The sequence below is a fragment of the Monodelphis domestica genome, chromosome 1 (assembly GCF_027887165.1).
Source record: "Monodelphis domestica isolate mMonDom1 chromosome 1, mMonDom1.pri, whole genome shotgun sequence".
In the NCBI taxonomy this organism is placed as follows: domain Eukaryota; kingdom Metazoa; phylum Chordata; class Mammalia; order Didelphimorphia; family Didelphidae; genus Monodelphis; species Monodelphis domestica.
In genome coordinates, this window is record NC_077227.1 from 724,696,181 (window position 1) to 724,723,758 (window position 27,578).

General features: G+C 46.4%; 1 protein-coding gene across 5 annotated transcripts in view; it reads left to right on the top strand.

Annotated features, from left to right (window-relative positions):
- Nucleotides 1–27,578, top strand: part of REEP1 (receptor accessory protein 1) — a 137,326-nt gene that overhangs the window by 104,589 nt on the left and 5,159 nt on the right. For 2 of the 5 annotated variants that reach the window (XM_007477724.3, XM_056813223.1), the window contains 3 exons: nt 7,745–7,922; nt 16,955–16,990; nt 24,713–24,864. In XM_007477724.3, coding sequence (XP_007477786.2) covers nt 7,745–7,922; nt 16,955–16,990; nt 24,713–24,864 — 366 coding nt within the window. The remainder of the gene's footprint in view (nt 1–7,744; nt 7,923–16,954; nt 16,991–24,712; nt 24,865–27,578) is intronic. The other 3 variants (XM_056813217.1, XM_056813225.1, XM_056813233.1) reach the window with 2 other exon arrangements.

Genomic DNA, 27,578 nt, shown 5'->3' on the forward strand with positions numbered 1-27,578 from the left:
AGCTGGAAGGAATCTTAAGGACCTTTGAATCAATACCTTCATTTAACCAGTGAGGAAACTGAGGCTGAGAGAAAATAGCCTACCCAGAGTCACAGAGCTAGGAAGGATCTGAGGCAGAATTTAAACCAAGGACTTCCTTCCTCCAAGATCAGTGTTATATCAATTACATGGTGCTGTCTCTCCATTTCTAGAAGTCATAGAACTTTAGTGCTGATAAAGGACTGTTCTGATTCACTGACTAGAGATGGAGGGTGGTAAAAAGAGTATTAGGCTTGAGTCAGAACCAGGATTCAAATTCTGGTTCTCCTACTCATTAGTGGTGTCACCTTGGTCAAGTCAATGAACATCTGCTATGGTTATAATTAGCCAATGAGTTAAAGTACTTTCTAAAGCATTTTTTAACTTAATCTTTAACCCTTACCTTCTGTCTTGGAGTCCATACTAAGTACTGGTTCCAGGGTAAAAGAGTGGTAAGGGCTAGACAATGGGGGTAAGGTGACTTGCCCAGAGTCACCCAGCTAGGAAGTATCTGAGGCAAGATTTGAATCCAGGACCTTCCATCTCCAGACCTGGCTCTCTCCACTGAGCCAATCTAGCTCTCTCCTATAAAGCTTTTTAGGTCTCTCATTTGAGGCTCCTGACAGTCCTATGAGCTAGACTTTATAGGTATTATTAATCCCATTTTATAAATAAGGAAGCTGAGGTATAAAGAAATAAAGTGATTGAAATGAATGAATGGACTGTGCTAAGACAAAGGCAAATACAATCTCTGCCTTCAAGGGATTCACATTCTAGGAGATCACAGTTTAGAGGGGATCAGCACAAAGAGGAGGGCCACCAGGAGGCTGAAAACCCTTGAGTCCATGTCACAGAAGGATCTGTTGAAAGAATGGGGGGCCCTGAGCCTTGAGAAGACACGGTGAAGGCAGGACAGCTGTCTTCAGGCATCCACAGGACTGTCATGTGGGAAAGGGCTTAGCTTTGGTCTGTTTGGTCCCTGGTTCCTAAAAGGAAAGTTTAGGCTTGATGTAAGGAAAAGCTAATGTTTTGCTCTATTAGAGAGGGAATGTGCTGACTCACGAGGTAATGAGCTCCCTGTCCTTGGAGGACTTCAGAGGAAGAATGGATGATCGCTGGTTGAGAATGTTATAAAAAAGATTCTTTTCTAAATAAAGGCTGTACTAGCTGTCTGGTGCGGTTCTCTGACATTCTTGGGATCACATGACTAGCAACTATCAGGATTCTTTTATTTTTTTGTAGCCCCAGAGTTTACTCAGCACAGTGCCTAGCACAAAGGAAGCATAAATGCTAATGGTTGCTTGATTGACTGATTAATTGACTCCAAGTCCAGGACTGGATCTCTCCGTAGACTACATGACCTCCTTCCATTTGTAATCAACCAACCAGTTGTTGTAGGGTTCTTTAGTATATATGCAGAAAAATAGTTGATTCAATCAAACACCATCTTCTCCTGTTGGCTGGTTATAATATTGTTGGGGAGGGGGCAGCTGGGTAGCTCAGTGGATTGAGAGTCAGACCCAGAGATGAGAGGTCCTGGGTTCAAATCTCATCTCAGACACTTCCTAGCTGTGTGACCCTGGGCAAGTCACTTACCCCCATTGCCTAGCCCTCATTACTCTTCTCCCTTAAAACCAATACTCAGTATTGATTCCAAGATGGAAGGTGAGGGATAATAATAATAATAATAATAATAATAATAATAATAATAATATTGGGAAGTTCAGACATACAGATCTGAGGCATTTCTTATGGATCTGGCAGCTAGATAAGACAGCAGAGTCAGAAGTTAGGAAGCCATGAATTCAAATTCAGCCTAGACACTTACCAGCTGTGTGACCCTGGGAAAAATCACTTTACCTCTGCCTGCCTCAGTTTCCCCATCTATAAAAAGGGGGAAATAGTAGCACCTATTGCCCAGGGCTGTTCGGAGGATAAGATGAGATGTTTGCCAACCTTAAAGCAATTTATAAATAGCTAGCTCTTATTGTTGTTGTTGTGAGATGATGTATACACATGTACATTTACATATGTGATTCATGTGCATACAAATATATGCATTCCTATGTAATCGCATATAAATACACATACGTACACATATCTGCCTATATATCACTGTATTATGGAGCCTTGAAGTTCTATATGATATGTGTATATGATATTATTAGTATACGTGTACAAACTATTAGTATTTTTCTTACTTAGGGAGGAGGCTGCAGGAACTATGGATTTATGAAGCATCATCAGATGTTTCACAGAGCAACACTGTGCAACGTTTTCATTTTGCTGTAACTGTTTGGTGTCCTCACTTTCCTGTGGGCTCACCAGTGGGCAGCCCACGTGCCCCGTTGTTTGTTGCTCTCAAGAGAATCAGCAAGGCAAGGTCCCCAACTTGCATGAAGACATGCACCCTCTTTGGAGGATTTAGGGAAGGATATTGGCAAGAGTCACACAAGTTAGAGGTGCTCACGGATGAGTTGGGGTCAAGAGTTTGGGACAGAGTACCTTCCTTGAAGCAATTATGGGTCTATTGAAGTATCAGTACCTTATTTTTGATGTAAGAGATATTTCACAGTGGACTGAGTGCTGGGCTTGGGGTCAAGAACTCTGGGTTCAAATCTTACTTTAGTCCCTTCCTAGCTGTGTGACCCTGGGCAAGCCACGTAATTTCTCTTGGCCTCAGTTTCTTCATCTATAAAATGAGATAATACTAACATAAATTTATTTCAAGGAGTTGTGAGGATCAAATGAGAAAGTGCATGTAAAGTTTTTGCAAACCTTAAAGTGTTATATGAATATTAACTGTTGTTATTATTCCATGCTTTGATGTCTTCCTAATTAAACCCAGTGAAGCCTTTGTGTGATCATTCAAGTTGGCCATTCTGGCCAATGACTTGTCAAAGGCTGTAAGCCGTGATGTCTATTCACATATGGAAGAATATTTCTAAACTCTTCTTTTCAATGAGTTCTTTGGGTCTGTTTTGCGTAGATTTCTTTCTCCCTCTCAAGATGTCACTTCTTGGTGCTGGAAGTGTTCTCACCTCCAGCAGTTTCAACAGATTCCAAGATTTTAAATGACGTAGTTCTTGCCTCAAGGAGGCTGAAATCAAGTAAGATGGGTATGACAAATACTCAGGGAGCTGTTTCATGGACCTCAGAAACTCCATCTTCTCCTCTTCCTCATCTCGCATGACTCAGGTGCCATCTGCTACGATTTCCTCCTGCTACTCCTGTTTTGTATGAAGAGGAAGCCCTTTTCCTTGCCAAGGTGAACCCCTCTTTCACACGAGAGATCCCATTCTATCCCATCTCCAGCAGACTGCCTCTGTATTATTCTTCTTCTCTCCCTAATCTTCAATCACTCACTGTCTACTGGCTGCTTCCCTTCTACCTATTAACATGCCCATGTCTCTCCAAATCTCAAAGAACCTTTCTTTGATCCGTCCATCCATCCATCCATCCATCCCTGCTAGCCATCTTCTAATATCATTTCTCCCTTTTGTGGCCCAACTCCATGAGGAGGCTGTCTATAATGGATTCCTCCACTTGCTTTCTTCTCATTCTCTTCTTAACTCAATGCAATCTGTCTTTTGACATCATCATTCAACCAAATCTTTTTTTTTCAAAGCGATTACAATCTCTTAAGTGCCAAATCTGATGAACTTTTCTCATATTTTTTGATCTCCCTGCAGCCTTTGACATTATTGATCATCCTTTTCTCCTTGGTAGTCTCTTCTCTGGAGGTTTCTGGGACACTACTTTCTTCTGATTCTCCTTCTACCTCTCTGAGCACTCTTCCATCTCCTTTAGGGAATTTGCATTCAAATCAGACCTGCTAACACTGGGGGTTCCCCAAGATTCTGTTCTGGACCCTTTTCTCTTCTGTACTATTTCATTTGATGATCTCATTAGTTCCTATGATGTTTCATCTCTATGCAGATCATTCTCAGATCTACTTGTCCAGCCCTAACCTCTCTCTTAACCTCCAATCTCACATTTCCAACTACCTTTTAGACATCTCCTACTGTATGTACTATTGACATTTAAACTCATCATGTCCAAAATGAAACTTAGTATCTTTCTCCCCAAATCCCCCTTTGCTATCTTCCCTATTACTGTGGAAGGCATCCTTCTCCTCCCAGTCCCCAGGCTCACAATTTAGGTTCTGGAATCCTCAATCTTTCTTACCCACCATAAACAATCAGCAGTCAAGTTCTGCCATTTCTACGTTCATTACATCTCTTTTATTTGGTGCCTTCTCTTCTCTGATTTTGCCAGGACCCTGATGGAGGCTCTCATCAGCTTGCACCCCAGCTCTGTAACTATCCTGCTGGTTGGTCTCTCTGCCTTACCACTCTTCTTGCCAATCCATCGTCAGCTGTCAAATTTATCTTCCTAAAATGTGGGCCTGACAGTGTCATCCCCTCTATTCAGTAAACATCAATGGCTTGCTAAACTCTCCAGGCTTCCCAAACCCTTCATAGCCTATCTCCCTCCGACCTTTCCAGTCTTCCTACACCCTTCTCCCCTCCACACGCTCTGTGGATCCAGAGACACTGGCTTCCTTACGAAGCATTTTTCCTGGTTGTCCCTCATTCCTGGAATGCCCTCCCTCTTCATCTCTACTCCTGGATTCCCTGGCTTCCTTCAATTCTCATTTCAGTCCTACCTTCTCCCAGAAGTCTTTTCCAGTCCTCCTTAATCTAAGGGGCTTCCCTCTAAGATTATCCTCAATTTAATTTGTCTCTGTCTTGTTTACACATAGTTGTTTATATGTTGTCTCCTACATTAGTCTATGAGAGCCTTGAGGGCAGGGACTGTCTTTGCTTTGCTTTGTATCTCCAACTTTTAGCATAGTGCCTGGCACCAGAATAGGCACTTACTAAATACTAGTTGATTGACTGACTGGTACTTTGTCCCAGGGAGCTGCCAGCTAGTGGCTAACTTGGAAAACTCTGAGTTTGAATCCTACCTTAAACAGTTAACACCTTTATGACCCAGGGGAAGACGCTTAATCTGCCTTGGTGTGTTTCCTTATTTGTAAAATAAGGGTGTTAGGCTTGATGGCCTCTTTGGAATCAATGATTCTATGATTTGGGGGCAGAGGGCTCTTTCTGCAATGGTGTGTCTTAGTTTTATATCATCTGTGCCATGGGCCCCCACCTACTTCCTCTCCCCTAGCTTTGCTCCAAGTCAGTATTTTCACCATCTTAAGATCCAGTCACCATGACATCTCATTGTTGTGCCCTTATACTTGGGCCTGAGACAAATCCAGGGAAGAATGGGGCAGAGAACAGCCCATTCCAGTACATTTAGTGCACATTTCTTACTAGTTTGATTGGTAGTTAAGGTTCCCATTAGCTGGCTGTATTATATCCATGTAGCCTTGTTGGTGCGAATGTAAGGGTTAAAATAAAAAGGTAGGACTAAATATATGAGTGTGGTTGCCAAAATGAATAGATCTCAAGTCAGAATGACTTTTTTATAGCTATTATTACTTTATTAAAGTTTGAGGCTGATTATTTTATTTAAAATCGGAGACTATAGCTGGGTGGCATAGCAGACAGCACCCTGAGCTTAGAGGCAGGAAAATGTTGTTCAGTTGTTTCAGTTTTCTTGGCCAAGATACTGGAGTGGTTTGCCATTTCTTTCTCCAGTTTGTTTGAGAGATGAGGAAACTAAGGCAAACTTTTTTATAGTAGTTTATTTACAAAAGGAGAAAGAGTGAAAGTAAGGAAATAAAGGAGAGTCCATAATTACTCCAGCCCAGTCTGAACCAGGCAGGGCTTCAGAGGCCCCAGCACAGGGGTCCCAGAGGTTGATTAAACAAGGGTTCTAGCCACAAGGCCTCCTCCAAGAGGAAAGGCCTCTCCAGAGGCTTGTACCTCCAGAAAAGCCAGGAAAGGGAGTCAGCCTTTTTCACTCATCCATGTGGTAGTTCTAAAGAGAAATCAAAGATCTTTCTGAGGTCCCCAAGCTGGAGCTCCTTCAAGGTCAAGTTGTGACAAGGAAATCACTTTAAAAGACTGATATATATTAATTTAAGGTCGCCAAGGAATTCAGATATGTAATTCCTAAATGAAAACTCAAGTCAGCAGTAAATCTTTTATGGAGTTTAATTACAATAGGAGGAAGAAAGGAATTAGAGATAGAGAGAGAGAGAGAGAAAGAGAGAGAGATAAAGGGGAGAGAAGGGAATAGGGCTTAAATACCCCCTCTGTTTAGGCTGGGCCAAAAGGCCCAAGCCCTTAGATAGCTGGGGCAAAGAAAAGAGATCAGTCCCTATTACTCACGTGACCAAAATGGAGAAACAGTCTCAGAGGCCCCCACCTTCAGCTTCCTTCAGAGCAAGCTTCTCAGAGCACACTCCAACCACTCAGACAAACTCCTCAACCACCACCATGAGTCTTCAGAGCCCTCTCTCTTTAAGGAAACCATCCAAGTTCCCTCCCCTCAGTCCTCACATCTACCAATCACCTGTCCATCAATTTCCCTGTGCCAATGGTGGCTCTAACTTAACCCAGGACCACCCAGAGGTCTCTGGCTTTGCACATGTCTGTTGAAGGTCATATTTTCAAATAATTAAATCTTTGATCCTTTTCTACAGCCCTTCCTAAATCCTGTTAACCTGAGTAGGGTAGAGATTGGAATAATTAAATTTTGATCTATGCTGCAGCCCTTCCTCAATCCTGTTAGGACTGAGTAGGGTGGAGATTGATTCCAAGTATCTCCATTGTATCAATTCTAAAATCAATCATGACTCAAAGAAATTCCTGTTCTATGCTTAAGCATAGGTCAAAGTCCTTTCCATTGTTCAGCAAAAGGTTTCTGTCCTAAAGTAATCTTAAGAAGGGAGGTGGAGGAACCTCCCATGCCAATGGGGTTCACATTCCAATAGACTATCAGTAAGAAATTTTCCAAGTATGAAATACCCCAATGGTGAAATTTCCAACATTTATAAGTCTAAGGAATTTTAAGGTTTACAAGTTCCAAGGCAAAAGCACTGGTCACAGGAAGTTTTTGCCATTTTTAAAGACCTTTCCTTTCGTCACTTCCTGTGCCTTCCTTCCACTTTACATGGACCAATTGCAGCTATACCTTTGCATAGGACTGCCCAGGGGGCAGTCAGTTAACTCTGATTGGTCACCCACTACCATACACAAGTGGGTCACAGATCCCCCCCCCCTTAAGGATAAATGGAGTAAATACACACTTCTGGTGATTAAATCTAAAAATGGGCCAGGGAGAGTTAATCCCATCTTCACACTAATCTTTTTTTCCCAATGTTTAACTACTGAATTAAATAGCATGCTATTTGGAGTTACACTGTAACATTTTTTCAACTCAGTTTTCCCTAAAATAAGAATTCCTAGTTATAACTCTAACAGGGACTTGAGAAATTGATTCCTTCCATCTTTGATAGCCTCCTCCTCTTTGCTTGTTTTTATAATTTTTAAATTTTAAAAAAATGTTGTTTTGTTATATGTTGAGTTCTGAGCTGTCTCCTGGTAGCCTCTTCTTTAGATCCACTCTCTTTCCACTTGGACGTCTCTGTCGCTCCCTAACACATGGAGAGCCCAGATCTCATCACTATCAGCATCGAAGACCTGCAGCTCTTCTGAGGTTGCCATGCGGTGGTACCCTGGCCAGAAGCTCCAACCCTGGGGAGCTTGCTTGACTCAGAGATGTGACTGCTCTCTCCTTCTTGTTTCCTTATTGAACCTAGGGACAAGGTGCCTTATCGGAGAGGCTCAGAAGCTTCAGCATGCAAGACCTCACTACCATCCGTGGTGACGGGGCCCCTGTCCCCTCTGGCCCACCTCCCTCAGCCACTGTGCGGACCAGCGGCAAACACAGTCAACCCAAGATGTCCAGAAGCGCGTCTGAGAGTGCTGGAAGTTCAGGTAGGTGGAGCCCGATTCCTCTTCTCTCCTGAAATGGGTTCTTTCATCTCACTGGATGCAAGTTCAAGGGTAACTGGGGAGGAGAAGCGGCCCAAAGCGGAGCCTGACTTGGCTCCCAGCCTTTTGAAATGGATTATTCTAGCCCAACACAGGATGAAGAGCCCACTCTGAGGGTAAGGAGTCCGGGGCCATCATCAGAAAAGAAATCATGTTTGGAAGGTCCCTGGAAATGCTTTGGGCTAGAAAGGACTGAGCTTTGGCCTGGGACTATCTTCCTATTGGACAGAGAGGACACAAAAGCAGCCTGGATGAAGCTGGAAGGTTAGGACAGGAGAGACAGAAAAGCAAGGCTGGCCTCTGGGTCATGTTGTGGCTTCTGAGTCCTCCTCTCCCACTTTGGCACCCCAGATCCTTCTCCTAGAGCCCCATTCTAAGGACACCCAGGGGCTCAGGTATCTTATTCGATGCTCAACTAGAGAGGCGGTTTCCCATTTTCCCTCCATCCCAACTGACAGTCCCCTTGCCCCCCCTGTGACATCCTCTCTGTACAGGAAGTGTCAGCTTCTCTGATAAACTGATTCCGGCTGTCGGGAAAGAGCCCATTCCCAGCGGATTGGCCAATGTGCCCAACTTGAGTCGACGCCGACCATGACATCATGGTGGGAATTTTAGGCCGTGTTTTCAATTTCAAGGAGAAAGACTTATGTTGAGGGCAGGGGGTGGATCCTGGTGGCCTTCCCCCCAAAACCCACAAAGGACCAAATCTGGCACTCTGATTATGAGGCATGGGGGGGACCCCACAAAGGATTTCACTTGTGGGAATCACATCTTCTTGGGAAAACAACCCTAATGCCTTTGAAATCTTCTCTGTCCTTTTTGATGCAGCAAAATCCTCAGTAACTTAGTAATATAGATTTCTCTCTCTCTCTCCCTCCCTCTCTCTTTCCCTCTCTCTCCTTCTCTCCCTCTCTCTCTCTCTTTCTCTCTTTCTTCTCTCTCTCTCTCTCTCTCTCTCTCTCTCTCTCCCCCCCCTCTCTCTGTCTCTCTCTCTCTCTCTCTCTCTCTCTCTCTCTCTCTCTCTCTCTCTCTCTCTCTCTCTCTTTCTCTTTTTCTCTCTCTCCCTCTCTCTCCCTCTCTCTCTCTCTGTCTCTCTGTCTCTATCTCTGTCTCTCTGTCTCTCTCTTTCTCTCTGTCTCTCTCTTTCTCTCTCTCTCTCTCTCTCTCTCTCTCTCTCTCTCTCTCTCTCTCTCTCTCCCTTTCTCTCTCCTCTCTCACCCCCGTCCCTCTCCCCCCTCTCTCTCTTCCTTTCTCTTTCACATAATTTATGTGTTAATAGTACATGTTTATATAAAATTTTATTTTCTTTTGGGGGGGATTGATTTTTGATCTAAAAATGTGATTTCACCTGCAAAGGAACTTCTCAGTGTAAAAACTCTTTCCACCAAAGTAGATCGGCAATTTATAGGCAATTGGCAGTTTTAGAGAGTTGTCAGGGAAAATAAGAGGTACAGTGACTTGAAATCAGAAGACCTTGAACTCAGATCTTGGGGACTTCCTGGCCAGGCCTCTCTCTGCTGTACAGCCTCTCCATTCGCTATTTACTCTAGGGCATGTGTAGCCCCAAATAGAACATACTCTCCTTGAGGGCAGGGGAAAGATATAAAAACTTCTACAGCACCTACTATGCACCAGGCACTGTGCCAAACACTTTACACACATTACCTTGTGGGTGCTCACAACCACCCTGGGAGATAGGTACTGTTGTTATCCCCATTTTACAGGTGATGAAACAGAGGCAGACAAAAGTTAAATGAGGCCTAAGGTCACCTTGCTAGTATGTGTCTGAGGCTAAATTTGAACTCGGGTCTTCCTGACTGCAGTCCCAACTCTGTACTCATTGTGCCACCAGCTGCCTAGAGAGACCGAGACCTATTATGTGTCCCCAAAATTGGAGCCCAATTAGTACCTTTCACACAGGTACTTAATAAACGTTTCTTGGTGTTGATGTTGGCAAATTAGAGCAATAATAATAATAAATAGCTAGCATTTATATAGCACTTTAAGGACACAAAGAACTTTCCTCATGTCTCTTTTGATCTCCCTGATGACCAAGTGAAGGAGGTGCTTTTACAGGCTGGCACAGTGAATGGAGTGTTATACTGGGAGCCTGGAAGCTCTGAGTTCAAATCCAGCCTCAGAAATCTACTAGCTATGGGACTCTGGGCAAGTCACCGAGGCTCTTTGTGCCAGTTTCTAATCTGTAAAAATGGGGATAATAATAGCACCTCTTCCCTAGGTTAGTTGTAAGGGCTAAATAAGATTCATGAAACACTTTGCCCACCTTAAAGCATTATGTAAATGCTAGCTCTTCTCATTACTCCCATCCCCATTTTATAGATGGGAAAACTGAGACACAGAGCCATTAAGGCACCACACAGCCAGGAACTATCTGAGGCAGGACTTGAATGCAGGGGGTTCCTGACTTCAGGTCCAATGCCCTAACCATTAGGCTCCTCAAATGCCCCTTCAGAGTTCAGCCTCTTCTTTGCCCACACCTTGCTCTTTCCCACCCAGCATCCTGAGAAGTCTGGTTTCTCCGTCTGGTCCCACTGCTGTCTCTACCCCAGCTGACCTTCTCCCCAGCTTCCAGAGTAGAAAAACCCCAAGTATGGAGTCAAGAAACCTGGCTTCACCTCCCAGTTCCATTCCTTACTAGCTCTGCTAGCCGCCTGCCTCAGTTTCCTCCTCTGTAAAATGGGCACAATTCTGTCAGGAAGGTGCTGTGATCATCCCCACTTTAGATGAGGATACAGTTGCAGATGTGGGTTCTGTCACATACTGGCTTCCCTAAGTCAAGACGCCTGCAGAGGTCTGGAGGAAAGTGCCTTTGGCAGCTCTGCCCAGCAGCCTGGCATCCTGGGAATTCTCTGAGCCTGGCCGGTGGCAACTGTCCCACCTGGCCCCGGGCAGGAACCATACAAGGACAGAATCGCTTGTCATGGCAGCAGCCCAAAGTAAACCATCTCTGGCCTGGGCTAGGAAGAGACACGCGCGCCTCTCCGGGGCAACCCGAGGTGCTGGGACGAGCCCCGGACGGGAGGCTGGACACCATCTAGTGCAGCCCCTCTGCTAGTGGGGAGGGTGCCTGAGCTCACACCAGGACTCTTTCCGCATCAGCACAATCCTCTCCTCTGAAGTGGGGGGCCAGGACGGCCCCAAATTCCCATTTGGAAGGGTCTGAGCTTCACCAGGCCAGGCTGTGTCAAGGAAGCTAGCTGGCACGTTGCCTAAAGGGCCAAGTCTGGAGTTGGGAAGACCTGAGTGCAAATGTCATCTTAGACACTTATAAGCCGTGTGACCCTAGGCAAGTCACTTAACCCTTGTCTGCCTCAGTTTCCTCATCTCTAAAATGGGTATTAATAATAGTACCTGCCTCCCTAAAACCAGATAATATTTGTCAATCACTTGGCAAACTTTTATTATTGTTGTTGCTAGTAGTAGTAGTAGAAGAAGTAGTAGTAGTGATGGTAGTAGTAGTAGTGGTGGTAGTGGTAGTAGTGGTAGTAGTAGTAGTAGTAGTAGTAGTAGTAGTAGTAGTAGTAGTCGTGATCCTATGACTTATACCTCCTTCTTTTTTTTTTTTTAAACCCTTACCTTCCATCTTGGAGTCAATACTGTGTATTGGCTCCAAGGCAGAAGAGTGGTAAGGGCTAGGCAATGGGGATCAAGTGACTTGCCCAGGGTCACACAGCTGGGAAGTGGCTGAGGCCAGATTTGAACCTAGGACCTCCCGTCTCTAGGACTGGTTCTCAATCCACTGTGCTACCCAGCTGCCCCCTATACCTCCTTCTAAGGTATTATAAAACATCCATCCAGAACCTCCAAAAAGCAGCCATCACACCATCAATACTGAGCCTGGTTCCTTCCCCCCCCACCACCACCACAATAATCTTTACATTTACCAAACAAACAGTAACATTATTGGCAGGAAATCCAAGGGAAGTTGGGTCAACCTTGGGCAAAATTGTTTTTTCTACCCATTTTATTTTATTTTTAATTTAACAAATATGTATTACTAGCGGTGTGACCCTGGGCAAGTCACTTAACTCTGTTGGCCTCAGTTTCCTCATCTGTAAAATGAGCTGGAGAAGGAAATGGCAGGGGTCTTGCCAAGAAAACGGGATCACAAAGAGTTGGGCATGACTGAAACAACCGAATAACAAATTATCTCTCCTTCCTCCCTTCCCCAGGTCCAATGTAAAAGAAATAAAGAAAAACAAAAGCCTGGTAACACATATTGTTTTTAAATCCTCACCTTCTGTCTCAGAATCAGTACTGTGTATTGGTTTTAAGGTGGAAGAGTGGTAAGGGCTAGGAGATGGGGGTGAAGTGACTTGCCCAGGGTCACACAGTGTCTGAGGTCAGCTTTGAACCCAGGACCTTCCGTCTCTAAGCCTGGCTCTCAATCCTCTGAGCTACCCAGCTGCCCCCCCTTGTAACAAATAGACATGGTCAAGCAAACCAGTTTTCCACATTGGCCATGTCCAAAAATGCACGTCTTGACCGGTACCAAGTTTCTCTCTGTTAGGATCCAGGCACAGGCTTCATCATCCATCCCCTGGAATCCTGGTCAGCCTGAAATCCTGCAGAGCTATTTGTTTTCAACTAACCTGGAAAACAGATCCAGGAGAGACAATCTAAGAGTGATTGGACTCCCTGAAAGGCCTGGCCAAAGCCACGCTTTCTTCCCCTGGTTCTTCGCATGTCACTCTGCATCGGTGCATACAAGTCTTCTCGGGGCTCTCTGGATCCATCCCCTTTTTATTTCTTCCAGCACGGAAATATTCCATCCCATTCCTGAATCAGGATTTGTCTGACTGTTCTCTAAAGGACGGGGATCCTCTTGGGCTCCAGCTTTTTGCCACCACAAAACAGAGCCGCGATAAATATCTTTGTACGCGTCCTTTTCTTCTTTCTTTGTCACTTGGGGCGTAGTTCTATTCGTGGTGAGGGGGATGAGGACTAGAGGGTGTTTTCCTTATCCGGGTGGTTGTTGGAAGAGACTGGGGAATCCTGATATTTTAGGGTGACTTAGCTTTCCTTTGCCCAGCTAGTCCCATCACACACACACACACTCAGTCCCCTTGCCTGAACCATGGAGGACAAGAGTTGTGTCCTTCTCATCTTACCCACCTAAGGATAAAGAGGAAGTCCGGAGCCATGTAAAGATCTAAATTGGAAATGGAAGAACTAGTTCAAATTCCAGTGTTCCGATTCACTGCCTACGACGTCCTTAGTGGTTTCCAATCCCTGGGCCTCAGTTTCCTCTTCTGTAAAATGAGATTCAGAATTAAATCATTCAAGAGGATCATAGAAGGATTCTAGCTGAAAGGCCTTAAAGTCCAACCCCCTTCCATTTACAGAGGGGGAAACTGAGGCCCAGGGGTCAGATACCACTAAGGACAACACAGACAGTGATCTGGAACGCTGGCATTTGACTTCCAATTCAGCTCTCTTTCCATGGTCTTGGGCTTCCTCTTTATTCTGAGAGTGGGTAGATGAGAAGGACACGGCGACAGCTCTTGTCTTCCTTGCTGGGGAAGTGGGGGATCCCAGAGGGGAAGGGGCGATGGGCCTAGCTGGGCAAGGAAAGCCAAGTCAGCTCCAAATGCTGGCTTTCTCAAGCACGAGCAGTGTCTTGGAGTGGAAGGCAAAGGGGGACGAGCCTCCCCTAGCAGCGAGTGTCTGCCAAAGCTGGCTAGGGCTCAGGGTGATTTTTAGACATAAATGGTATCAAGCGGCCCACCAGCCTGCTCCTGACTCATCCTTCCAGCTGAGAGAGAAGAAAGCCTAGACAGACACGGTGACTGATGAGCCTTGGCCGCCCCTGCTCTCGGAGCAGCCTTGCTTTCCTAACTCTGGATCTGGCTTTTCAGTTTCCCTCTCCTGGGTCCTCCTGCTCCTGCTGTGTCCATTCAGGGAGGAAATCTGGGGCTGCAGCTGCCAAGTTTTGCAGATGGCTCTTCATCGGTGATTCGTCAGCCTTCCACGGCTTCCTTGAACTTCCATGGGGTCAAAAGTCCCTGGACATACATCTCTTAAACAACAAACAAACCCAAAGCCTGCACACGGTAGAAGCTGGACAGGGTTGGCGGCTCTGGTGACTCTTGGGCTGTTGGGGCCAAGACCGTCCTTGGGAAATCCCTTCCATCATCCAAGAGAGCATCCCAGTCAGCTCTCCATGAGCCACGATGAGGAGAGATAGGATAGGAATGGTTGTCGTTCAGCATCCCAACTAGAAGCGATGGCTCACCCCCAAAACATAGGGGCGTAGATGTTGAAGGCTATAAAGTCCAACTCCCTCATTTTACAAAGGAGGAGATTGAGGCCCAGGGATTGGACACCACCAGTGTCCAGCTCTTCATGAAACCATTGGGGCTTTTCTTGGCAGAGATCCTGGAGTGGCTTCCCACATTTGACAGATGAGGAAACTGAGGCCAACAGGGTGAAGTGAAATGACTTGCCTGGTGTCCCGTAGCTAGTAAGAGTCTGAAGCCAGTTTTGAACTCTTGAAGATGAGTCTTCCTGACTCCAGACCAGGCACTCTGGCCATTGTGTCACCTCTGGGACTGGACCTAGGATTTCATTCAATTAGGGAGCTCCCAGATAAAGAAACTCCCTTCACCTGGGCAGCTTGGCACCCTCTTTGCAACTTAAAGTCTTAGAGGTTGCATCTGGCCCAGAGTCCCAGAGCCAGAATAGGTGAGAGAGCCCAGGTCTTCCTGCCTCAAGATTGGTTCTATCTACTACCCCAAATTGCCCCTATTAGCCATGAAGAGCTAATTGGGTAGCTCAGAGGACTGAGAGCCAGCCCTAGAGATGGGAGGTCCTGGGTTCAAATGTGGCCTCAGATACTTCCCAGCTGTGTGACCCTGAGCAAGTCACTTAATCCCCATTGCCTAGCCCTGACCACTCTTCTGCCTTGGAACCAATATAAATACAGTATTAATTCTAAGACAGGATAATAATAATAAGTAAACACACGGGAGGTAGATAGGTGACATTAAAGAGCACCAAGTCTAGAATTAAGAGGACCTGGGTTCAAATCTGGATTCATTCACTTGCTAGCTGGGTGACCCTGGGCAAGTCACTTAACCCTATCCACCTTGCCCTTCTGTGTTTTTTCCCCCTTCTGTCTTGAGTCCTTACTGAGACAGAAAATAAGGGTTTAAGATATGTATGTAAGTTGTTTTTCAACGAAGCGCTTGTATAAATGTTATCGAGGGTTATTATAGCATTTAGTATCAAGAGTCCAGAGTCCCCCCCTTCCCTTTCCCAGGAGCCTCTCGGGGCTGCCCTGGAAGGACCCTGGAGGAGTCACGGCTCAGCCGCTGGATCGTGCCCACTGCAGGCTCCCTTTGACTTGTGGCTTTCCCCTCACCTGGGGTTGGGGGTGAATGGTGGAAGAGAGCAGGGCACGGCAATGTGCTGACCCAGGGGAGAGGACTGAGGCCACAGTATAGAATTCCTGCCAGCTGTCCAACAGCCTCGAAATAGAAACAGCCTCCGGGAAAACAGCAGCTCTGGTGAAGCTGAGCCAGACTGCTGGCACTGAGACTCTCGAGTGGAAGAAAAGGACTTCCAAACAAGCAGCGCATAATCCAGAATTTGTTTTTACTGTGCTAGAAGGGTTTTTAGAAAGCTTTTCCTTCCACTCGGGCTAAATCTAGCACTTCTGCCCTCTGGGGCCAAGAGAAACAAACTTGATTCCTTTCCACTTGATGATGCTGGGACAGGAGAGGAGGCGGCACCAGGAGAGCAAAGATTTAGCACTGGAAGAGACCTCAGAGGAGAGCTAGCATGACCTCCCTCCCCCATTTCACAGATGAGCAAACTGAGCCCCAGAAAGATTAAATGACTTGCCTCCAATCCTATGGACAGTGACAGTGGTGCAATTCGAGCCCAGGGCCTCTGGCTCAGAATCTACTGTACCGTGCTGCCTCTGTGCCTTCCCATAAAGGTTCTAGGGCTTAGGCTAGCATTGGCGAAATACTGGCATGCATGCCCAGCCAGCACTGGGATTGCTGCTACATCCCCCCTCTTCACAGTGGCTGAAGACATTTTTGCATGCCCTATCCCTCTGTCCAGCCCCCCAAAGCAAGCACTTCCTCCCTCCACTCTCTGGGGTAATGTGGGGGGGCGGCTCTCAGGCAGCTTGAAGTTGTAGTTTGGGCTTAAGTTTAGCTTAGAAGTGGAATCATCTTCTGAGGAAACCCTGATCTATTTCTCTTAAAAGAAATATATAGGGGGCAGCTGGGTGGCTCAGTGGATTGAGAGTCAGGCCTAGAGACGGGAGGTCCTGGGTTCAAATTTGATCTCAGACACTTCCCAGCTGTGTGACCCTGGGCAAGTCACTTGACCCCCATTGCCTAGCCCTTACCACTCTTCTGCCTTGGAGCCAATACACAGTATTGACTCCAAGATGGAAGGTAAGGGTTTAAAAAAAAAAAAGAAATATATATACAATAGACAGATTTAATAAATATTTATTTATTTAATGTACTTAACATAAATATAATTATACTAAATAATAATAAAATAAATGGAAGGAAGGGTCAGAAGGGTCCTCCAAGGCTATGAAGTTCAACCCTCATTTCCTAAGAAGGAAGTCCTCTACTGTCCTGGGATCTTGATTTCGACAGTAGAGGACTTTGGGGGATATTGGATGATAGTGTTTATAGAAATTATATTTCTTTATCACTTCAGGTTGTAAAAGGTTTAGTAAGAATTTCAAGAGTAGGAGGAGATCGAGATTGAGGCACTGTGCCCCCATTTTAATTAGGAAACTGAGGCCCACCCAAAAAGATGAAATAATTTGGCACTTATAAAGAATAGAAGTAGGATTTGAACTTGGGTCTTCTGACCCCAACTCGATCCCTTTTGCCACTCTTTTATGGGTCTCCCACTTCCACGTCCCCTCATCTGCCCACCAGAGCATCACTGATGGCCAATTCGTTCTGTCTCCTTGGCAGTGTGTACTTGCTGCTCCTCATGCAGGACCTGGAAAGGTGAGTGGGAGGGACCTCTCGTCCATCCTCTCTGCTGTGTGGTGACCTGATGGCTGTGACGTACCATTTCTAACCCTCCACTGGGGGCCCCTTTTCGGCTCTGGGGTTTTCGTATTCTGCTTTGGGGGAGGAAGGGGAATCCTGGCTCTTCCATGGCTCCCCATATCCCTTTGGGTCGTGGAGAAGGAGATGGAGGTGTTCTTAGAAGTAGGGAACTCCCTGGCACATCTACAGTGCCCTGAGGTGGTCCTGGGTTCTCTGGTAGGGCATAGGAGGTGGAGGCTAGAGGAAATGGGGGGCTCTCCAAGCCCTACTGATGCTGTCGAGCATGTCCACTCGAGCCCGGGCTTGGGAGATAGTCCATGGGTTGGAGCCCTGATTTTTCTGTCCGAGAGGGAGTGAACCTAGACTTTCCCAAAGCCTCCATTGTGAATGGGGCTGGGGAGCCCCAAGACCAAGCCTCGTCCTGCTTTGGGGACCCCTTCCAACAGGCTATCCGCTGGGGTCCTCTCCTCCATTCCCCACCAGCCCCAGTGGCTCCCCACGTGGCCCTAACCATTTGGAGCTGTGAGGTTACTGAGCTAATGACCAAGCTGGCTCCCTGTCCTGGCCCCTGCCTCCACCAGCCCTGTGCCACAGCTGGACTAACCAGCATCCCCGGCTGCTTGAGATGGCTCATTGCCCCAGGAGAACAGATGGAGGAAAGGATGCTGCCAGACTGCAAGGGCCACGTGCCCTCCTTTCTCTTCTGTTTCTCCCTTCCTGCACCCCATCCAGACCCCTGCCTCCCTCTTACACTCCTTCCCAGCCTCTCTCTGGTGCCTTCAGAACCTGTGGCACTCCATCTGAGGACCACATCATTCCGCTAACTGCTCAGAATTGCCTTTCTCAACTGACACTGTTTGTTTGTTTTTAAACCTGACCTTCCACCTTAGTATTGATTCAAAAGGGCCAGGCAATGGGAGTTAAGTGACTCACCCAGGGTCACTCAGCTAGGAAATGCCTGGGGTCACATTTGAACTCTCCCTCCAGACCTGGTTCTCCATCCACTGAGCCACCTAGCTGTACTTTTTCAGGAAAGTCCTTATTATATCATCCTCTTCATCAGGGTGCAGACAACATTCAGTCATCTTTTCTCTTCTTTCCATTTACATTGTTGTTGTTTCCCCACTTTCTTCCATCTGCCTCAGTTCATAGAATTCTTCCCATGCTTTTCTGACTTCTTCATATTCATCCTTTCTAATGGAGCAGTCAGATTCCGTCCTATGATACCGTAACTTGGCAGCCACAGTTCAATAGACTCACTCTTTTTCCAGCCACAAAAAGTGCTGCGATGAATCTTTTGTTTCTAGAAGCATTGAGTTCCCACCATGTACCAGGTACTGTGCTTGTATCACACAGCTAGGTCATGTCGGAGGGAAGACTTGAACTCAGTTCTTCCTGACTTCAGAGCTAGCTTTCTAGGTCCTCTTCCACTTAAATTCCTCTCTCTGATTTGAATTTTGCCCCACATGGTGGCAGTCAGAGGTTCCACTGAAGATGGTGCACAGGTGAGGCTGCCCCTCAGATTATTTAAACAAAAGTTGGGTCGAGGGAGGCTAGCCACCAGATGTGGCTCAAATTCTGGGTACTGAGCAGGAAAGGGAAGCTGAGATGGTGGAGGAGGGCAGGGGAAGTGGGAGGCTGAGAAGCCCAGAAGGGGATTGGAGGACGGGACAAGATTCAGAGATTGGCTGGATTGTCAAAATCCAACTGTCAAATAGGTCCGTCTAGTTTGTCAAATATCCCTGCCCCTCGAACCCAGTTCTCTTGCCTATGCCAGGGTCATCCTGCACTGGCCACATTTCTTCTGTTAAAACTATGAGGTGTAAATGATTAATATGATATAAAATTTTAGCCCCCCCAAGGATATTTTAGTGGAATTTCAGGCAGGAACAAACAGGGACTAGAGAGATATTTGGTCTGTGGATACCTTCTTTTCCAGGCTAATTGGACCTGTCCTGCCTTAGAATCGGGTCCCTGGTGGGATGAGAATTGAGTATTTAGTGCTGATGTGGTGACATTAATGTAGACAGGAGACATGAGAAGAACATGAGATTTTAATCTGGTAAAGATAAGACTCAAGGAAGACAGGATAGAGATCAGAAAGTATTTGAAGAGCTGTCATGAAAGTCTTTTGTTTTAAACAGGCATTTAAGTGCCTACTATGTGCCAGGCACTGAACTAAATGCTTTACAAATATGGTTTTGTGTCCTATTTTACAAATGGGATCTCATCTGATTCTCACAACAACCTTGGGAGGTAGGCACTATTATTATCCCCATTTTACAGTTGAGGAACTGAGGCAGACAAAAGTTAAGTGACTTGCCCAAGGTCACGCAGCTAGTATGTATCTGAACCTGGATTTGAACTAGTATAACAATTGCTTCTAAAGGGCTTCTGTTTGATCCCAGAAGGCAGAACCAGAAGCAATGGGTAGAAGTTACAAAGAGGTCAACTGAGGCTTGATGTCAGGAATGATATCTGTCAAAAAATGTAAAGGGGATGGGGAGGCAGCTAAGTGGTTCAGTGGATAGAGAGTCATGCCTGGAGACAGAAGGATCTTGGGTTCCAATTTGGCCTCAGACACTTCCTATCTGTGTGACCCTGGGTAAGTCACTTAACCCCCATTACCTCACCCTTACTCCTCTTCTGCCTTGGAACAACACACAGTATTGATTCTAAAATGGAAGGTTATTTTGAACAATGACACATGTATAACCCAGTGGAATTGCTCGTCAGCTCTGGGAGGGGGGAGGGAGAGTATGTGAATCATGTAACCATGGCAAAATATTCTTAATTAATTAATTAATTTAAAATGTTTGAGGCAAAAAATAACCCCTACCCTCAAGGAGCTTGCAGTCTAAGGGAGAAGAAAAGGAGCAAGCAGAGGTGTACAAATGAGATACAGACAGGATGCACACAGGCAGGAAAACTGTGGACAAAGAGAAGGCTAGAATGAAGAAAGGCTTCCTGTGCATGGATGGGATTTGAGCTGGATCTTGCGGGAATGCTGGGGAGCCAACAAGCCGGAATGCCTTGTCTGAGGTGTTCCTCAAGGCGAGAAAGCCCGTCATTAGATCATAGAGTGCCTAATTGGGGTTCAAAGTAGGAGAGTGGAAAGCTAGGAGGCAGCTGCGCAAGAAGGGCCTGGAATGCCGCAGGATTTTGGTTTTGGATCCACTGGAGTTTACTGAGTATGGGCTTGACTTTGTCAGACCAGCCGCTCAAATAAATGCTTGGAATTTAAAAGTAAAACAATAAAAAATAAAATAAAATGGAAGGTAAAGATTAAAAAAAACAAACAAACGATGAAGGGACAGAACATTCCAGACACAGGGCACAGCCATTGCAAAGGCTGGAAGGCAGGAGATGAGGTGTGGTATGTGAGGAACAATAGGGGGTTCATACGGCAGATGTGTTGCTAAACACAGTGGTGCAGCCTCTGCTTTGGCCCCTTCCTGGTTGCCATCTCCCCTCCTAGGGGCTCTGGGGTCTCCCTCTGCCTCAGTCTGCATCTCCCTGTGTGTGTGACCCCAGATCTGCCTCTGTTTCCCTTTTTCTCCCATCCACAATATAGAACTGAAATGTGGCATCCTTTCTTTCTGGATTCTGCAACAGAATCCAGTTTTTCCTCCTGTTCGTTAAAAAAACTAAGTAAGAGGAGCGCATCCGGGCCTCAGAAGGCTCCCCAATCAGCCCCTGCGCCGCCCCCCCAAAAGATGGATTTGCCTCAGATGGCTCTAGAGTCACTCCCGGGCAGCAGAAACAAAGGGAGGCGCTCCGTGTGCGGGCGGGGGAGGGGGGCGGTCTCTGGCTGTCTCGGGGTCTGTGCGCGTCTGTGTGGTTTCGTTTGGCTAACAGCGTCTTCTTTTTTTCCTCTATGTCCATATGACGGGACTCTGCTGTAAGTGCTCCAGTCGTGCACGCGGTTCCTTCTTTGCGCATGGCTGGCTTCTCACTAACTGCGCTCTAATGGATTCTGTTTGCTCCTTTGGGGGCCCTGGGAGGGGGCGGGGCAGAGCTGCCCACTAACTCGAGGGGCTGAGGAGAAGCTAGGGTGGGACATGGGCCTGGTGCGCCTCCTTCCCAGCCCCAGTGCTCTCTCCGAACGCAGAATGTCCAAAATAGAGAGACTTGGGCTTAGGCAGTGACTTTCCAAATGGTTTGTTGGGGACGGAGGAAAATCTCAGCAGAGTATCCTGAGCACCCCAGACTGGTAATCAGAGGACCTGAGTTCAGATCCTGCCTTTGCACCGTACATTGATTGCCTTAAGTCTCCCTTTCTCTCTCTCTCTCTCTCTCTCTCACTCTCTCTCTCTCACTCTCTCTCTCTCTCCCTCTCTCTCTCCCTCTGTGTCTCTCCCTCTCTCTCTCCCTCTCTTTCTCTCTCTCTCACTCTCTCTCCTCTCTCTCTCTCTCTCTCTCACTCTCTCTCTCTGTCTCTGTCTCCCTCCTCTCTCTCTCTCTCACTCTCTCTCACTCTCTGTCTCTCTCCCTCTGTGTCTCTCCCTCTCTCTCTCCCTCTCTTTCTCTCTCTCTCCCTCTCTGTCTCTCTCTCTCCCTCTCTCTCTCTTCCTCTCTCTCTCTGTCTCTCTCTCCTCTCTCTCTCACTCTCTCTCTCTCTCTGTCTCTCTCCCTCTGTCTCTCTCCCTCTCTCTCTCCCTCTCTTTCTCTCTCTCTCACTCTCTCTCCTCTCTCTCTCTCTCTCTCTCTCTCTCTCTCTCTCTCTCTCTCTCTCTCTCTCTCTCTCTCTCTGTCTCTGTCTCTCTCCTCTCTCTCTCTCACTCTCTGTCTCTCTCCCTCTGTGTCTCTCCCTCTCTCTCTCCCTCTCTTTCTCTCTCTCTCACTCTCTCTCCTCTCTCTCTCTCTCTCTCTCTCTCTCTCTCTCTCTCTCACTCTCTCTCTCTCTCACTCTCTGTCTCTCTCCCTCTGTGTCTCTCCCTCTCTATCTCCCTCTCTTTCTCTCTCTCTCCCTCTCTGTCTCTCTCTTCCTCTCTCTCTCTTCCTCTCTCTCTCCTCTCTCTCTCTCACTCTCTCCTCTCTCTCTCACTCTCTCTCTCACTCTCTCTCTCACTCTGTCTCTCTCCCTCTGTGTCTCTCCCTCTCTCTCTCCCTCTCTTTCTCTCTCTCTCCCTCTCTGTCTCTCTCTGTCTCTCACTCTCTCTCACTCTCTGTCTCTCTCTCTCCCCCCTCCTCTGTTCCCTTCTCTCGCTCCCTCTCATCCATCTCCACCCCCGCATCTCTATCCCTCTTTCTTCTCTCCCCCTCCTCTGTCTCTCCTCCCCATCCCTCCATCTCCACCTCCTCTCTCTCTTCTCTCTCTTTCCCTCCCCTCTTCCCTCCCCCCCTTCTCTCTCTGTGTCCGTCTCTGTCTCCCTCCTCAACCCCTCCCCACCCCTCCTAGTAAAATGACTTGACAGAATCACCCCATTTGGTGGGTTCGATGCATCTCGCTGTATCTCCACCCAAGTCGCCCAGGGCAAAGGAGAAAGATCTAAATTCTCTGACTCTCTCGCTGGGGAAGAGGAGCAAAAACCCGCCGGGCTAAGCCTTGGGGATCTCTGGCAGCCTTTCGGAGGCGGCCGCATCCTTTGCTCCATCCCCACCCAGCTCTGGGGCTTGGCTGACATTGCTGTGTTCTTGTGCTGCCACCTGCTGGCCGCATCTCGGAACAGCAACAGCCGGTAGCGGACTACAACTTGAGAATTGTGCCCACACCCTTAAAGGTCCCGTCTCTTAATACACGCTTTTCCCGCCATGGGTTTCCCCCGTGGCGTTCTACTACCAGGTCACACTCCAGTGGGAGATACTTTACTACAGAAGAGGTAGAAATAATGTCGAGGAGGGAGAGAGAGGAATTTACGGGTAGCTGGGTGGCACAGTGGAGTCAGGAAGACCTGCATTCAAATCCAGCCTCAGACCAGTACTAACTGTGTGACGCTGGGCAAGTCACTTAACCCTGTTTGCCCCTCACTCGGAAAATGAGCTGGGAAAGGAACTTTGGCATCCTTTCCAAGAAACACCCAAATGGGTCACAAAGAGCCAGGCACAGCTGAAGAGCAGCACAAGTAGGAACTGATCTATTGCTGGGTATCCGAAAAATGGGGGTCACTACAAGAATAGCATTGACAGGACGGCAGACTTAGAGCTGGATGAGATGACCTTAGAGGTCATCTAGTCTAACCCCCTCATTTTACAGATGAGGAAACTGAGGCCCAAAGAAGGGACTAATAATAACGATAATGATTATGTATCACCGACTGCGTCAGACAATGTGCTAAATGCTCATTTTATCCTGATCACAACGTTGGACGACAGATGCTATTATATCTCTTTTACAGTTAAGGAAACTGAGGCAAACAGAGATTAAACAATGAGCCAAAAGTCATACAGATGAGATTCCAAACCTAGCACCCTCTCTGCTAATTAAATAATGACAATTATGGCAGGAAACAATGTATATTTCATCGTTATCCTAACTTCATTTAAACAGCACGTCCTGATGTTAGCACATTCCTTCAGCGCTTTCTGCATTTAAAGGAGCACGTGGTGGTAGCTCATGTGACTAGAGTTAGGAATCCCCAAGGAAATCTTTCCTGGTCCCTGATCTTTGTTACTCAAACTAGTGTAAACATTCATTTTCGTTGAGTTATTCATGTCATACACTGCTCCATGGAAGCTGGACTACAGGCCCCTTCAAGGAATCCATCAGGGGACAGCTGGGTAGCTCAGTGGATGGAGAGCCAGACTAGAAACAGGAAGTCCTGAGTTCAAATCTGACCTCAGACCCTTCCCAGCTGTGTGACCCTGGGCAAGTCACTTGACCCCCATTGCCTAGCCTTACCACTCTTCTGCCTAGGAGCCAATACACATTGTATTGACTCCAAGACGGAAGGTAAGGGTTTAAAACAAACACACCACAAGGAGATGTTGGTCATAAAAAGAGATGATGTGAGTGAAGAATGGCCAATGACCAACCCATTTCACTTCTGGCCAAGTCTCTTAATGGAATTAAATTCAACAACCATTTATGAGTCTGCTATGGGTCAGGAGGCACTGTGTTGGGCCCCGGGGATACGAAGAAAAAATGAAGCCCATCCTTACCCCCAAAGTGCACACATGCCATGGAGGAACCCATCTTATGTGCAGATAAATAAAGACAAGATAACGCGAGGAGGATGAACCACTAACAATTTGGGGGCATTGGGAGGTGCTTCCCGTAGGAGCTGGAGGATGAATTAAGTCACTAAGGGAGTATATTCCGGGAACATTTGTGCAGAAGCGAAGTGGTGGTAGATGGAATGCCCAGGCTGGGCAATAATAAATGGGTCACTTCCTGTGAATCTAGAACCCATTTATGAAGGCTAAATGCCAAACGGAAGAGCGGGTATTTTATCGTCTTGTCGGACTTTCTCATTTACAGACAGACACAGAACCAAATCTTCGCAGGGACTGTTTCCGTAGCTGTAGATTGAGAAGGAGGGAGGATTCCCTGATTTTCTCTGGCTCTTTGGGGCTCACTTCAAGCTTCTAACCCTGCCTGGAGTGTGGTGTGGAGCGTGGTGCCATGATGTCTAACCCTGTGTGGTCGCACTCCTTCTGGGCATGACAACGCTGCCCACCTGGCCTGCCTTCACCATACTTTGTCTTCCTCTGTGTAGATGTTAAATGGACTCTAAGTGGTTGAGGGAGATGTGAGTGAGGGGGGTGTGAAGTTATGGAAGCCCCAGCGAGACAAGAACCCGTTGGCATTTTCCGATGAGGAAGAGGAAGACCTGTTGGATTACATGTACAAGTTCAAAGCACCCCGGAAGACGGAAAGACCCCTGGAGGTACCTGGTGTCTCGGTGGGAGAGATCCCAAGTATCTCAATGGAGCTCATGGTCAAGGTTGTAGAATACACTTTGCCCGCTGCCCTGATGGGTTAACTAGAGCTTGTCTTGGACTAGACCTGTGATTTCCAATGCAGATCAGCACCAGTTCTGCCCGTTACCTGGGGTGCAGAGAAGTTAGTGACTCATTCAGACTTGTCTACAGTCTTGAAGAGAATAAATCCCTCCAACTTAACCTATGAATTTGGGAACTTCCTACTACCAGGTAACCCATTCTTCAAACACTCCCAGCCCAGGTCAGTGGTCTCCCCCTTGGGCAGGAGCAATCTTGGCTAGCTGCCCCCTCCCCATAGGCCAACATTTCTTACCCACCCCTGCCCTGTTCACAGGATCTGTTGGCCACCGCTACAGCCAGACGTCCCATCTCCTCTTCCATTTGCTCAGTCCCTTTTCCCATTCTGCATCTGCTGTCTTGGCTCCGATCCCAGAGCCCACCAAGCACCACCCCCCCTACTTCCCCATCTCTGAGGGTGCCACCTCCCGGGGCAGGGTTAAGTCCTGGATCATACGCACACATACCCTGGGCACCAGGGGCTTCAAGGCAGAATTATACCTCTTATCTAGGTGTGTGTTTGAATGGAGTGAGGGCCACAAAGGGCAAGCAGGAATACCCCAAAATATATTGTTTTACAAAGTCTGCTGCAGATTGGCACCCTGGGAAGGGGGGGGTGGGAATGGAGAGGAGGCCAACATTCTAGGGAAAGGGCTGCATTTGCAATTTCACTGATGGGAGGATGAAACTACTGAGCAGGGTAGCGCCTTCTCTCTAAGAGATAGTAAATAATATTTACATCAAATTTAATATTAAATTAACATCTTTCTATTAGCTATTTAAATGTTGTGTTTCCATTTCTAATATAGTATCAGTAAGTAAGAATATGTTCATATAGAGTATTATGAAAAATTATTTTGAATAAATATATCACGAAAAATATTTTCCAAACAAGAAAAATTTTAGGGAGAAAAGTGACAGTGTTTTATATATTTTTGCAGATGTCTCTAATGTCTGGCTTAAGCCAGCTGGAGTCTCCTAGCTGCTTCTGCATTCAATCTGTTGTGATATTCTTTTGGTTGAAGTCTAAGAAGGGGGCCAGCTGAGTGACTCAGTGGGATTGAAATCCAGGCCTGGAAACAGAAGGTCTTGGGTTCAAATCTGGCCTCAGACACTTCCTAGCTTTGTGACCCTGGGCAAGTCACTTAACTCCCGTTGCCTAGCTGTTATTGCTTTTCTGCCTTGGAACCAATACACAGTATTAATTCTAAGATGGAAGGTGAGGGTCTTAAAAGAAAAAAGTATAGGAAGAAAATCTGGCCTCACACAGATATGTAGTTGGAAAAGGAGTATTTTCATAGGCAAATAATGTCATTATTATTACGAAAACAGTTTTAATGTTGACAATCTCCTGAAAAGGTCTCAGGTGAAGGACAGGGCTGTAGACAACCAGGCATGGACAAAACAAACCCCAGCACTTTACTTTGGGAGTTAAATGACTTGCCTCAGGTCACATGGACAGCACCTTCCTTATCTAAGGTCATACCTTTAGTAAATGATGAGGGCAGAGATTCAAATTCAGGCCCTCTGACTCCAAACTCAGAGCTTTTCCCCATATACCTAGCATGTCTCCTCATTAGATCTCAGAATAAATCCTGTGAGGAAAATGCGTATAGCTAGTAATAGTAATCATTACATTTGAAAACATTCAGTTATGTCCAGTTGTGGCCCCATTTGGACTTTTCTTGGAAGAAATACTGCAGTGGTTTTCATTTCTTCTCCAGCTCATTTTGTAGATGAGGAAACTGAGGCAAACAGGGTTAAATGACTTGCCCAGGGTCACAAAGCTAACAAGGGTCTGAGGCTGGATTTGAACTCAGGAAGAAGAGTCTTCCTGACTCCAAGCCCAGTACTTTATCCACTGTCCTCACTTCAGATGATCTGAAACAGATAACTCTGCTTAATTCTGCTGTCCTATAAAATTTTTTTTTAATTACAAACTTATAACTAACACTCATAAATATTCAAATATGCACAAAAAAAGGGGACTGTATATGAAATTGCAAACTCCTGTTACATAGTTTATTTTAAAAGAAGTTCACATTCAAGTTAAGACTTTGGTAATAAAATTATCCAATTTGTTTCTGTGTCCCATTCTGGATTTTTCTTTTCTTTCGTGTATTTCTTATGTTAAATTAACGTCCATTTCTCTAGCACCTGGCATTTCCCTTTAACTCACTCTCTCCCCCTCCCTTGTGGCCCTCAACCTTGTAAAAGATCGGTCATCAAGTTAAACAAATCAATAAATTGGCAACGTCTGGAAATGGCCCATTTCACATCTAGGGTCCACCACCTCTCTTCTGAGACAGAAAGTCATCCATCCTCTGAACCTGTGCATTGCCTCCACTAGGGTCCCTTAGTCTTTCAAACTGAGTAGGGGTGTTTCATTCTTTGGACTCAGATCTCCAGGGCCAAGCATAGCGCTTGGCATACTATAGGCACTTAATACTGCATGTTGATTGGTTATTGTGATTATCAGGTAAGTTGTTCCCAGGGTTCTAGCTCTTTTCTCTGTATCAGTTCATACAAACCTTCCCATGTGTCTCTTAATTCTTCTGATTTGTCATTTAATAGCCCCACTTTTTTAAATATAACCTTTACC